General features: G+C 42.3%; 1 protein-coding gene across 2 annotated transcripts in view; it reads left to right on the top strand.

Moving 5' to 3' along the window:
* FBXL2 (F-box and leucine-rich repeat protein 2) overlaps window positions 1–14914 on the top strand; it is a 238642-nt gene that overhangs the window by 216962 nt on the left and 6766 nt on the right. For both annotated transcript variants that reach the window (XM_006851578.1, XM_006851579.1), the window contains 3 exons: window positions 7821–7881; window positions 8751–8795; window positions 9352–9408. In XM_006851578.1, coding sequence (XP_006851640.1) covers window positions 7821–7881; window positions 8751–8795; window positions 9352–9408 — 163 coding nt within the window. The remainder of the gene's footprint in view (window positions 1–7820; window positions 7882–8750; window positions 8796–9351; window positions 9409–14914) is intronic.

Raw genomic sequence — 14914 nt, 5'->3', positions numbered from 1 at the left:
CGGGTGGTTTGGGCCTCGGGCGGGCGGGTTGGGTCTCAGGGGCACTGGGCCTCAGCAACCTGGCTGCGTGGCGGGTTGGGCCTTGGAGGCCCTGGACCTCGGTGGCGGCGGGTATGTGATTTGGGCCTTGGTTGGGCCTGGACCTTTGTGACCAGTCTGTGGCAGGTTGGGCCTCAGGGCTGGCCTTGGCCTCAGTGGGAGTGTCTGGGCCTTGGGAGGGCCTTGGCCTCAGTGGGCGGGCTTGTGCCTTGGGCGTTCCTGAGCCTCGGTGGCTTGGCAGAAGGCTGGTCTAGGCTCGGGCTGTAGAGGGCTGGGGTAGTGGCTGGAGGGAGGCAGTGTTCGTATTTGATGACGTAAAGAATGCCTCTCTCAGTCTCTCTGCACTGTGGGTACCCCAATTTTCCTGATATCCACGCTGATATCCCTCTCTATTTGTTCAGCTTTGTTATCCTTTTCTCTGGAAATGCAGCCTCCTAAGTGAGGTTGTTCTAGCCCTGCATTGCAGTGTCTGCAGGGGGCAGAGGTACTTGCCGGCTAGTTCTTCAGCAATTTGATCTTTTAAAAAAACGAATTCAGACTGTTGAAATATAAGATCTTATGTTTGTTCAAAGGCTGTCTGTCTGCTAGACAGAGGTTGCATATGTGCGATTCTGCTCCTTTTCCCCGGAGACTTCCCTACCTGGGTTGCCTGGTCAGGGTAGCGCTGTGTCACCCTCCTACATCTTCTTTTGATGCTTTCTGTATCATTCAACCTTTTGTCCATAGAATCCTTCAGTATTTTAAGTTAAGGCTTGAATTATTTTTATCAGTTCCTTCACCTTAAGGAATGCTGAGCTATTCCCTTTTTATTTTCTAACTCCAGGTCTTTGTACATTTTGTTGTAATACTTGATTTTGTCTTCTTGAGCTGACCTTTTAAATTTTTCTGTTCAGCTCTTGTACCTCCTCACTTTTTCCATTTGCTTTAGCATGTCTACACTGGAGAGCAAGTTTCAGAGTATCTTCTGACATCCATTTTGGTGTTTTCCTTCTCTCTTGTCTTCTCAATGGCCTTTATCTTTCTTCCTGTTTAATGTTCTTGATTTCGTCCCTCAACTCTTCTGGTCTTTGGTCTTTCATGTCTATGCATCGAATCTGTTCTTAGATGATCTCTAAATTCAGGTGAGATACGGTCAAGGTCATATTTTGGCTCTTGTGAACTTGTTTTAGTTTTCTTCAGCTTCTAGTTAAACTTGTATATGAGCAATTGATGGTCTGTTCCATAGTCTTTGTCCCTGGTCATATTTTGACTGATGATATGGAGTTTTTCCACCTTCTTCCAACAGATGTAGTCAATTTGATTTCTCTGTATTCCAACTGGTGAGGTCCATGTGTATAGTCGTCTTTTATGTTGTTTAAAAAGGATATTTGTAATGAATAAATCATTGGTCTTGCAAAAATCTATCATGTTATCATCATTTATGTCACCAAGGCCATAGTTTCCAACTACTGGTGCTCCTTGTCTCCAACCTTTGGATTTGAATCACCAGTAATTACCAACACATCTTGATTGTAGAAGTCTATCTATTTCTTCTTTATTGGCAGCTTTCCTCCAGTCATATTTTGAGTGCCTTCCAACCTGAGGGGCTCATCTTCGGCCCTATTATCTGACAATATTCTGTTGCTCTTCATCATGTTTCACTATTCAGTATTCTGGTGCTGATAGTATTCCACTGCTTCATAAGGTTTTTCAGTGACTAAATATGTGGAAGTAGTCCTTCCTAGTCTGTCTTAGTCTGGAAGCTTAGCTGACACCTGTCCACCGTGGGTGATCCTGGCTGGTATTTAAAATACCAGTGGCATAACTTCCAGAATCACAGCTACACACAAGCTGCCACCATGTGATGAATGGAGAGACGAGCTGAGGTGAGTGTATGAGGGTAGGTGAAGAAATATTGCTCCTAGGAGTCCAGTTAATGCAGACACCAGTTTATTCACAACAGACTCTCTAAACATGTGATGGACAAGCTCTCTTAATAACGCACTTGTCTTAATCTTATTAGGGTGCTTTTAAAAAAAAAAAAAAAAAAAAAAAAAGGGATATTTTTCGTACCACGGGGAGTGAGAGGGAATGATTTTAAGGTCAAGACGAACAACAATTTTTTAATAAAAATCAGCTGGGTATCTTCCCAAATCATTAAAGCGTTGTCACAAATTTATAGGAGTACTGCCCCACATTTAAAAGAAAAAGTTGTTTTTAGATGGACCAAGTGTTCTAAGAAAGGTGGGGAGGAGCTCAAAGATGAGCCATGAAAAGCTTGGTGACCATCAGCCTTGAGGAATAAAGCAACTGTGTCTTAAGTCCAGAAGAAGACTGTAGAATTACCACTGATGTTGGAGCCACTGAAATTGGATCTCACGTGGTTTGGCATTTTCAGTTTTAAGTGAACAGCTGGGCCTTCACTTAAACTTTCAGCTCAGTGGGTTCCAAAGGTGTTGTGCAAAGATCACCTAGTTCAAAGAGTTGATCTTTTCATTAGCCTTTTAAGCAAAATCAAATGTAAGAAAGTTTTATGGAACAAATCATAGTCAGGAGCAAGTCTTGGATTTATCGAGCCTAAGACCAAGGTCCAATTAAATTAAAAAAAAAAATTCCGCCGGTGTCTGTTGGGCCAGTTAATTCAAGGCATAGAAAGCAACTCTTGATAGATTTTTACAGAGGCCACAGGACAGTCATGAGACCTTATTAGAAAGAAGTTTTAAAAAGACTCAAAACTGCATTGGTGAGAAAAAGGCCAATTGATTTGAGCCATGCAATTTTTTTTTTTTTTTTTTTTTTATATCATGACACTATACCTGCTCGTTCTTCAAGAGTAGCAAGTGCTGGCTTATGAGAATTTCACTGGGAAATTTCACCCCGTCCACCCTACTGCCCTGACATTAACCCTGCAGGCTTCATGATCCCCAAACTCAAAGAACATGTAAAAGGAAAACACAATTTGCATCCTTCGTGAATGCCAGAACTGCTGATTGGATGTGATGTAAATCAAATCACTCAGGATTCTTCAGGGAAGGCTAAAGAGATGGAAACACTGCCTTCAGAAGTGTGTGGACCTAGATGAAGGATACATTGAGAAACGGTACCCTTGCATTTTGGTATTTTTAAAAATAAAGATTTCTGTGACTTTGTAGCAGTACCCTTTGACTTACCTTCACATATCTTGGAGTAGAATTGCTAGATCATAAAGTAATTGTTTTGAACGTTTTTAATAATTGCCAAACCGTCATCCACAAATGTTGTGCCATCCCAAATAGAGATGTATAAAAGTTTCAGTTTCTCCACATCCTGGACAACACTTGTTATTTTACATTTTTTAAAATGCCATGGCTTGGGTCAGACGCACTTTAGTTTTTAAAGTGACATCTTTGCTCTTTAATACTTTAAAGAGGTCTTTTATAGAATATCTGCCCAGTACAATATAGTGCGAGATTTTACTGCTGCTTTCATGAGCATTGGTTGTGGGCCAAGCAAAATGAATTACTTGACAACTTCATTCTTTTCTCCATTTAAGTTGTTGTTGCTTATTAGTTCAATAGTGAGGTTTTCTTTATTTTGAGGTGTAATTTATATTCTAGGCTGTAGACTTTGATCTTCATCAGTAAGTGTTTCAAGTCCTCTTCCCTTTCAGCAAGTAAGGTTGTGTCTTCTGTATTTCACAGGTTGTTAGCAGATCTTCTTCCAATCCCGATGCCGTGTTTTTCTTCATATTACCTGCCTTTTTTGATTATTTGCTCAGCATCAGATTGCAAAAATCACAGTGAAAAGGATTATACCTTTCCTGATTTTAAACCACACAGTATCTTCTTGTCCTATTCAAGCGACTGCCTGTTGGTCTATGTACAGGTTCCTCCTGAACACAATTACGTGCTCTGGAATACCCATTGTTTGCAAAGTTATTCATAGTTTATCATGATCCTCACAGACAATGCCTTTGTTAATCAATAAAACACAGGTGAACATTTTCTGATATTCTCTACTTTTAGCAAGATTCATCTGTAATTACCTTTATGAGACTTTAACCTGTAATGTTATGTTATGTTATGTTATGTTATTATCCTCTTTCGTAATTTTCATGTTCTGTTGTGTCATCTTTCTTTGGAATATGCACAAATGTTGCCCTATTTGGCGAAATGTTTAGCTGTCATCCATATATCTTGCCATAGATAAGTTATCACCTCCAGAGCTGTATCTGTTTGTTGGAACATTTCTGGTATCCATGAATTGTTGGAGCTTTGTTTTTCACCAGTGCCTTCAGTGCAGTGTGGACTTCTTCCTTCGATACAGGTGGTTCTTAATAATATGTTACATCTTGAAATGGTCAAACATCAACCAATTCTTTTTGTTACAGTGATTCTGTGTATTCCTTTTATCATTCAATATTTTACCCATTTGTTGTTGTTGTTAAGTGCCATCAAATCAGCTCTGATTCATAGTGATGCTATGCACAACAGGCTGATCTTGCATTATCTTCATATATATGTTGTTATGTTTGCACCCATAGAATCCTTCATTATTCCAACTCAAATCTTGAATTCTTTTCTTTAATTCTTTCAGCTTGAAAATGCCTAGTGTGTCTTTCCCTTTCAGTTTTCTAACTCCAGGTCTTTGCACATTTCTTAATAATACTTTGACTTTGTGAATGAACTGTTCTGATCAGGGCCACAAAAGATAGACCCTGATGTTGTTGTTATGTGCTATGGAGTTGGTTCCGACTCATAGCAACCCTGTACTGGGTTTCCGAGGCTGTAAATCTTTACAGGAGCAGAAAGCCTCATCTTTCTCCCATGGAACAGCTGGTAGTTTCAAACTGCTGACCTTGCGGTTCACAGCCCAATTCGTAACCACTATGCTACCAGAGCTCCTTAGACCCTGATAGAATGGGAGAAAATGCAGAACAAAACTCAAATTCTTAAAATTCCTAATTTAATGAACCAAATGAGACTAGAAGATTCCTTAAGAGTATTGCTCTGAGGCATTCTTGACGCTTTAAACAAAAATGATCTTCCTGGTTACTTTTTTTTTTAATTAACCATTTTCATGTTTTTGGTGGTCCTTTAAATTTAAGTCAACTGATAGCAATTTTGATTTGGTGCTTTTATGTAGTCCCCAGGCTTTGGAGTTTACTGTCTAGCTAACACAACCCTTTGCCCCAAGAACACAGGTCTTGGCACCTAAGTAATACCAGTCAGTAGTGCCACCATCCTACCATACCATGTTCATCTCTGAGGACACCTGACTCCTTGACATGCTACAAATGGTGGGGGGACCTAAAGAACCAGTGATATCAGGACATCCACAAAACCTGCAAAAGCCAGTGACCTTGCCAGCTGTCTCAGAGTGGCCGACACAGTTGAGACCAAGGGCATCAGCCTTTATTCAAGGGGGGTGGGGGGGAGATGAAGTGCCAGGTGGGCAGAGCAGGCTCTGGTCACGTTTGAGTGGAATAACAGATTGGCACATAAACAAAGCCTATTGCCCATTACAAAAATATCTTTATGAGACCAAAAGGTCAACCAGTTTTCTAAAGCAAAGAGGAAAAGATCAGGAGTAGGGAGACTAGAGCACTGGAACTCAAAGGAACAGAATTAAAGAGAGTGTTGACACATTGTGGAAAATATAATGTCAGTGAGCAATTGTGTAGAAACTGTTCAATGGAAATCTATATTTCTGTGTCGATTTGCATGGAAAACTCAGTAAAATATTAAATGTTAAAAGACACCCTCCTTTAGACTGTGAAGTAGGAAGCTGCTAGCTGCAAATTTGGGGAGTCCACATGACACCACAACCTTCTGACCTACTGCCCACAAATTTGGGGTTGATTTCTCACTATCCCTTCAAGATGCCAACCACAAATTCAGGAACCCACATGACGCCCTTAGTTACTAACCTGCTGGCTCCCACCGTCCCTTCGGTTCCCTTATTTGCTGCAACAACTCACAGAATTCACAGAGATTGTACCATATTTATGGCTACCAATTTCTTTAATCAAAAAGGATACAAAGTCAGTGGCTCATAAGGTAAGGTCTTGTAGATTTCTCATTGTAGAACTTTTATGTTGAAATGATCTGTTACCCTCCTGAGAGTGTATATTCTTGTCAGCCAGGCAGCTCTTTCTCCCTCAGTGTTCATGGCTTTTACCACATGACAGGCTAACATCACTAGTGGCTAGTTGATATCAGTCACCCAAGGGAGTTGTTTCTGGTCTTTTCAGTCCCTACTGTTGTTATACTGGCCAGCATAAATTCTCAAGAGTAGCCTGGAAGTCCCAGACCAGTGCACACCAGTTATTTCAAGATTTATTTCTCTGGAGCCACAGATAAAGGCTACCTCTATTAGGGTGAAAGTAAATTCTGTGTTCTACACTGGGCCATACTTTATTTGCATTCATCATAATTTGTGTTGAAAACCAGACATTTTGATTATTTAAATATGGTAACTCCAGGAATCAGATTTTTCCCTTTCCCCAAGGTTTTTTTTGTTATTTTTTGTAGTTGTTTGGTAAGCGACTTTTGTATACTTATATTTATAATTTCTGTGTTTTTAGTGTGTGGGCATTGAAATTCCTGCCCTATTAACTTGGTAATGAACTAGTGATTTAACAGAGATTTTCTTAAACTCCTGAAGCAACAGCAACAAACTTAATCTCCAGTCTTTACAGTTGTGTGTGTGATTCAGTGCATCCCTTCACTCCTCAGTGAGGAAATTTATGACTCTGATTTCTCTTTTACTTCTGCTCCAGCAGAGTCTGGAGGTCAGTGGGCAGTGATGACTTTCCTGGCCTTCTGTTATTTCTAAGCATGAGCCTCACCCTTTGCGTATGTGTGTGGCCTTCCAAATCCCCGTGAATGGGCAGGAGCCTTTTAAAACCCTCCCTCCTAAAAGCATCTCATTTCTTAGCTGTTCTTCACAAGTTTTGGGTTGTCTATTGTTTGTCCCAGTTGTTATCCCTACCCCAGATAGTATGGCTAATACAATTGCCTTCCAATGCTTTTGACAGTGCCCTGGGTTGCCACCCCAGCTCTGTCAGAGTCCTGGGTTAGGCAAAGTAAGTATAAAACCTTTGAACTGGTTCTTTCAGGAGCCACCAAGACAGGTCAAAACAAATAAGCACAATGTTTAGTTTTTTGAAGGGACGTCCCAGTTGTTCTCTGTGGTCCTAGGAGCAGCGTATTGCCAGGAATGCAACCTTGTCTTCAGAGTTCACAGGGCTGGAGAATAGGGGATGGTACCAGAACAAAGTTAAAACACCATAAAGCTCTCTTAACCGACTTGGAATTTTTATTATTACTATTATTAAGTGTTCCCCTAGATGTTAGAAACTTTGGATTGGATTCTAGAGTTCTGAAAGTTGATTCTGACAATTTTTGCCTACTTATTCATTACATTTGTGGCAGGACAAATTTTTGTGTTCCCCTACTCCACCATTTTCACTGATATCATCCATATCTTACAAGGATTGCCTGTTTCAGATTTTTCTTACTATTGTGTTAAGGAAGATTCTAGATGTTTTAATATTTCTGCTCAGTGAAGGGATGAGTGAACTGGCCTAAAATGAGGTAAAAATTGTTAATAGGGTGTTTCATCTAGAAATGTTTTATTTGCATCCATTCCATGTGTTTAAGTACAGATAGTGGAGAGTTAATTTATTTTTCTGATTTTCTTTAGCTTACCTGGAAATTTTATAAAATGTGCATCATAAAGTTGAATTTTCATTGTTAACCAGTTGGCACGTTTTCCTCCCCTGCACCTCCCCTGCCACCACCACCACCACCACCACCTAGGATTTTGGAGGCTGCCCGCTGCTCCCATTTGACTGATGCAGGCTTTACACTTCTAGCTCGGGTAAGGCATATGTTTTTAAGAACAAAACCAAAGTCTAATTCACCTCTCTGTTTCAAAGGGACTTGGAGTGGTTTGTTTGTTAAGTGCCGTTGAGTCTCTTCCAACCCATAGTGATCCTGTATAGGGTTTCCAAGAAGCAATTGGTGAGCTTGATCCGCCGACCTTGTAGCTTAAACCGACTTTGCAGTCCAGTGCGCTAACCCACAGCACCATACCAGGTTGGGGGTGGGGGTGGTATGCAAAAACCCCTCTATTCTGAAATGACTGGTGTCGTGTAGACTAGAGCTCTCATGTTCTCATGTGTGTGCTTACTTTCCCCAAGGGTCAGACATCTGGGGCGGTCTTATAGAGGCCTGCAGAGGGTTCAGGCCTGCCTCTCACCTGGACAGGTGGACTGCCCTGAGAGGAGCTTACTCTTCAGCAGCAGATGCCCTCACCTGCTTCCTAGACACCTCTTCCTGTGGGCTCTGCTCTTCCACCTACAATCTCATCCTGCTAACTGCACCCACTGTGGGGCCCCTTCAGGCCTGCTGCCAGGAAGCCCTGCCCTCCCTGGAATATTGATAGACTCTTTCACCTACCCCATCCCCAGTACTCCTATAACTTGGGCCTGGTTTCTTCACCTCTTCTGTGGCTAAAATAATTTCATGCTGATGTATGTGCGCCACTGGGAAGGTGTAGACACTTATCTTCTAGGTAGTTGAGGGAAGGAAGTGTAGCCCAGGGCAGCCCTGTTTTCATTTCAAAAGAAAATGGGACTCACAGGGAGCCTTCTTGCTCAGAGGCCAATGGGCCAGTACTGAGAGGGATAGGGCAAGCCACCTGTGTTGCCCGACCACTGACTTGCGTGGTCTTGTGGACTCTTTCAGAATTGCCATGAACTGGAGAAGATGGATCTTGAAGAATGCATCCTGGTGAGTGGGTTCCTTCTGACAGCCCTGCTGGGCAGCCCCTAATCACTACCCAGATAGCCAAGCACAGCTACGATCAGACACTCTGTGCCCCTGTAGAGGAGGCAGGGTGTGGGGACCATGAGGGCCATGGCAGTGACATCCATGAACTTTTGGGTCTCTTCTGCCATTAGAACAGGAATAGAGATGAAGATAACATCTTGTGCCAGTTGTTTGTTTTTGAGTGCTTTTATTGTTCATGGAATTTAAGGGAGAAATAAGCTAACATACCTGGTGATGGAATGACTCCAGGGAGAAAAATCCTGGCTTCCCTTCCTTGCCCACTCCGTTTTAGTTCGCTTTACATAACACACCTGAGCCCCCAGAGGTGAGGCCAACACAGAGTTTTTGCATCTCAATGAGTGTGAACAGTCTGAGGCTGCAAGTAAATAGAAGTGCTTCCGCTTGAGATGCGTTTTTAATGGGCTTTTGGTTCTCATGCTCAGATGTGCTTGCTTCCCCAAAGCCAGGATTAGGTATTACGATGTAGAAGCCGCACTGACAGCCTGTTTCTCGCCAGATAACGGATAGCACGCTAATCCAGCTCTCCATTCACTGTCCGAAACTGCAAGCCCTGGTGAGTCGGTTTTTTTGTGGCATTCTTCATCTTTTAGGGGAATGACCCAAAATCACAGCAAGACTATTTTGGTTCCCTTCCTAGAATACTCTATATTTTTGGTTTCAAAAATCTGTTTGTTGGGCTAGCTTGTGAGACAGGGTATCTAAACGTTACGCCTTTAGTTTTAGGATGTGATTCTAATAAGGTGGTGGCTAGTTGTCATCAGATCAGTTCTGACTCATAGCAGCCCCATGTGTGCAGAACTGCTCCCTATGTTTATGGAAACAGATTGCCAGACTTGACTTCTGAGGTACTTTTGGGTGGATTTGAAGCTTACCATGTTTACTGCTTCATTCAAGTTCATGTTCATCAATTTAGTCTGCTAAAGTGAAAGCTAGCATGTTAAAATGTTATTCTCTAAGACGAGATGTAAACCATCCTCGTGTTATATTTCAAATCTGCTCAGAAATACATCCATAGGGTGAATGGGAGTTAAAATATGTTGAAAGATCAAAAACAACTAGCACTTTTCGCTAGGTATCTCATGTCTTTGAGATTTAGCTCTTTGCCTTGGAAGCTTGCAGCAGTTGGAGGAATCACCATTTGTTAAATAAGCCTATGTGTAGGAAATTGTGCTAAACCCATTATATGTATCATCTTCATGTAATCCTACCAGCAGCCCTGTGATGAGGGTACTATCAACACCTTCGTATTTCTGTAGCAATGCTCTGAGAGGTTAAGGTACTTGTCTAGAGTTAAACAGCTACTGAAGGGAGGGCCTTGGATCTCTTGACCTTCACAGAATCTGTTCTTTTTACTGTCTTTGTATATAAGCAGATTTTTCTTAAGCCAGTTTTCTGCTCTGTCTTGTTTGAAACCTATTTTGCCCTCAAGGACTAGAATTTTACAGTATCATTAAACTCCTGATTGACCTAGAAGATTTCTACCCATTTTCCTACCTTCTACCTTCCCTCAAGACACCTGTTTCCATTAGTGGGGGCATAGGACACTCCTGGGGTTTTTTAGTGTTCAGAGTCAGATTTCAACGGTCAGGAACCTAGTTGCATCTAATGTGTCTAAATACATTATTTGCGTCTATATTTTGAAGAATCTCTGGTAGTGCATTGGTTAAGCACTCAACTGTTCACTGAAAGGTTGTTGGTTGGAACCCACCCAGTGGCTCTATAAGAGAATGATCTGAACATCCCCTCCTGTAAAGAGTACAGCCTAGAAAATGCTATGGGGCAGTATTTTTACCACACTGGGTCATTGTGAATTAGAATTTACTCTGTTGCCCCAACAGAAGTATATATTGTAGTACAGAGAGCATAGTGGATTATAAGCTGGGCTGCTAACCACAAGGTCAGCAGTTCAAACCTACCAGCTGCTCCATGGGAGAAAGATGAGGCTTTCTGCTCCTGGAAACACTGACAGCCTCGGAGGGTCACTACTCAGTGGCCCACCACCACCACCACCACAGATAGTGTGGTGCTTATAGTGATGGTCTTATCACCAAATTGTTTCATTTCTGATTTTAAACTTGACAGAACCTGTAACTCAGATGTGTTTTACTCTTTTATCCTCTAACCCCAAAACCCCTCCTCCCTCCGATCTGGGGAAACTTGGGAGTTTTGTGCCTCACCCCTCCTTTACTGTCTTTCTTGCTTCCCCTACGGGCTGTTAGTCCTTCCCTGCCTTGAAATCCACAAAAAAACCCCACTTGCAGTGTCACGGAGGCCCCCAAGCACAGCAAGGCCTTCCTATAGCTCCTAATTAGTGACCCTCCTCCTGCCTCCTCACAGGGGCAGGGTCCACCCCAGCAACCTCTTTGACTTTGTCTTCCCAACAAAGTCTTCTCCCCATGTTGTACATTAATACATTTTATACAGAAATGGGACTTAGAATAAAGGAAAAGCTATGGCTCTGTACATTAACAAATGGACTGTGAACCATAAGGTTGGTGGTTCCAGCCCACCAGCCGCCCCTCAGGAGAAAGATGAGACTTTCTGCTTCTATAAAGATTTCCAGTCTCAGAAACCCTATACAGAGTCACTCTGTGTTGGAACTGACTTGACAGTCCTTAACAACAAAATACTAAAAACTAGAAGTCCAAGATAAAAGCCCATAAAAAACATGAAGGATTATTAGCAGACAAGCAGGGCAACAACAATTACAGTTGAAATCTAAATATACCTTTGTGATTGTTAATAGCCAAGGTAAAATAGGGAAATACAGAGGGCTATATCCATTTCATACATTTTTACAAATACTTCTTGAAAACCACCAAGTATCGGGTCCTGTTGTCTGCACAAACTATCTTGACTGACATTCTAGAGAAGTCCAATGTATTCTTGGTCCTTGTCTAATGAGTATACAAGGAACACTACCTACTCTGATAACACACAGTAATAACCCTTGAGTAAAGTGAAAGGCAAGTTAAAGTGCAGGTTTAGTTGAGAAAGCATTTCCACTGCAGCGGGTGCCGCAGTGCAGATGTGTAGCCAGCCCGCCTTCTGATCTCATATAATGGCAACGCTCAGAGGACTTAGGGTGGCCAGCAGTGTATATCTCTTCTCCGCAGGCCCTTTTGGACCCACCAGCCCCACAGGACCACCCTAAGGAACTCAGATTCCCCAGGAGTACTTTCAGTGACAGAGCTGGTCAGGGCCCTGAAGGTCTACAGCAGGGTCTGCTCCCCAGCCTACAGGGTCTAGAGAGTCAGTACTGCTAAGGGGAGGGAGAACTTCATAGACTTGGAAATGGCTTTTATCTTTTACTAAAGATCTACAAGCAGGAAGAAGTGAGGGGAGTAGTCACCAGCCCTAAGGCAGGTGACCATCACACCTCAGTTCCTAGCACTTTAGTTCCCCTGGTAAGATGAAAAGTCAAGCTACTACTGGGAAGAAAATATTTGCAAATCACATATTCAAGAAACAACATTTAGATCCAGAAAATACAAATAACTGGTATAATTAAATCCCAACAAATTGGGGTTCCTGAGATGAGGCTGGTGGTTTTGAATTGCTAACCTTGTGGTTTGCAGTTCAGTGCTGATCTACAGCACCATACCAACTGGCAGATGAACACAAGAAAAGGTATTCGACATGACTAGCCATTAAGAGAATAGATATTAAAACCATGATGAGCGCATCACTGCACAGTTATTAGAACAGTAAGGGGGGAAAAGTGACCCTATCAAATGCTGGCAGAGATGAGGAGACACGGAATCGCTCATACCTTGTTGGAGGGAGTGGAAAATGGTACAGCCACTCTGGGAAACAGCTTGGCAATTTAAAAAACACACAAAAAACTAAACATACAAGGGGCTTAAAAGTTTGTGGGGAAATGGAATGAAAGATAATGGAATTTTTTCACAAACTCATGGAAACCCCTCCTATGTGACTTATGTGACTAACGTCCCAGAACCATGCTCCCAAAGAAATGAAAACTTACATTCACATCTTACTGTTGTTAAGTGCCCTCAAATCCGTTACAACTCATAGTGACCCTACATAGGGTTTTCGAGGAACAGCTGGTGGGTTTGAACCGTCGACCTTGCAGTTCACACTGACTTGTGGTCCAGCGCATTATTCTGCAGTGCCATACCAGGATAGCAGCCATAAGTGGGGGATCATTAAGCATGTCCACCCATTTTATGGAATTCATTTTAACAGTAAAAGGAGCCCTGGTGTGGCATGACAGTTTAACACTTGGCTGCCAACCTAAAGAAAGACCTGGCAGTTTGTGCTTGGAAAGATTACAGCTTAGAAAACTATCTAGCATTTTACTGTCACAAGGGGTTGCTCCTATTGCTGTCAAGTTGATTCCAACTCATAGGACAGAGTGGAATGCCCTAGGGTTTCTGAGGCTGGAAATCTTGATGGAAACAGACATCATCTTTCTCCCAAAGAGTGACTGTTGGGCCTACCAGGAAAATTACTGGGCCACACTGGCAGCAACTAACACCAACAATTCAGCCACAAAACGGAACAAAACATGAATACACGCAATCTCAAAGACATTACTATTAGCTGAGTGAAAAAAGCCTGTCATAAGTAGCCACAAACTGTAACAGTGCTATTGCCAGACCTTTTTGAAGTGACAGAACTTCAGGTTGGTGGTTGCCAGGCATTCTCAGTGTGGGGAAGCGCTCTTCAGGGTGATGGAATAGTCCTGTGCCTTTCTTGTTGGTTACATGAATTTAGACAGCATACATATGTGATAAAATGGCATGGAGCTGTACACAATGTGTATGGTATTAGGCAGTTCTGACTCAGATCAACCTTGTGTACCACAGAACAAAATGCTTGCCCAGTCCTGTGCTATCCTCATGATTGTTGTTTAAGCCCAGTGTTGCTCAAGTATTGATGCATGTACATGACAGTCTTCCTGTTTTTCACTGTTTAATAAGCAGAGTCTTTCTTCCCTCCTAACAACATGTCCTAAGTCTCACCATCCTAGCTTCTAAGGAGTACTCTGGCTGTTCCTCTTTAGGACAGGTTTGTCTGTCTGGCAGTCCCTGGTATTGTCAGTATTCTGCCCCAGCACCATCATTCAGAGGCAGCAGTTCTTCTCCCATCTCCCTTCTTCATTGTTCAGCTTTCACATGCATATGAAGCAACTGAAAATACCAAGGCCTGGGTCAAATAGTCCTCAAAAAGGACATCTTTGCTTTTAGAAGTCTTTTTCAGATTTGCCTAATGCAATGCTTCCTTTGGTATTTTTTGTTTGTTTGTTTTTAATGTTCTGTTGTGAATTATGTGATCATTTACATGGGAGAACATTAGCTTTACATTCATCCTGTTGTGTATCATTTCATTGCCATGGTTACAATCCCCTCCATGCATCATCAGCCAACAAAAGGGCATACCCTGCAAGCCTGCCCCTCAGTCATCAGCACACAGCCCCTCTCCCTCTCTGGGTCTAAAGTCCCCAGTTGCTCCATCGCTCCACGTCGTCTCTGCCTCCGTTCCTTTGATTTCTTGATGGCCACTTCCATGATGTGGCACTGCAGGACAGTGCACTATTGGAAGTTCAAATCCACCAGCTGCTGCTTGTATATGCTATACAAGGCTGCAGTGAGTTAGAACTGACTCGACAATGGCACCTAACAGCAGTTTCCACAAGTTTTAATATATACACGTAGTGATGTCAATTTCCTGGTTTGGGTATTATACTATAATTATATAAAATGGAACTTATGGGGGGAACTGAGTGAAGTGGACATACGACCTCTCTGTACTACTTTTGCAATTTCCTGTGAACCTATAATTATCTCCGACACAAAACAAACAGTGCAAGTAACACAATAGAAAAATTAAACTTCCATATTATGTACTGCAGTCATCCAGTTCCCTCCACAAGGACAGCTACTGTGGCCAGTTTCTGTGTCTATTTAGAGTTGTTGGTAAGTGCCAACGAGTTGATTTCGACCGATAGTGACCCTGTATAGGGTTTCCAAGGAGCAGCTGGTGAGCTTGAACCACCAACCTTACAGTTCAAACAACTTTGCAGCCTGACGCAT

Source organism: Chrysochloris asiatica, unplaced genomic scaffold (assembly GCF_000296735.1).
Source record: "Chrysochloris asiatica unplaced genomic scaffold, ChrAsi1.0 scaffold00030, whole genome shotgun sequence".
NCBI classification, from domain to species: Eukaryota; Metazoa; Chordata; class Mammalia; order Afrosoricida; family Chrysochloridae; genus Chrysochloris; species Chrysochloris asiatica.
The sequence above is the reverse complement of the archived record's forward strand: the minus strand, read 5'-3'. Positions and strand labels throughout refer to the sequence as shown.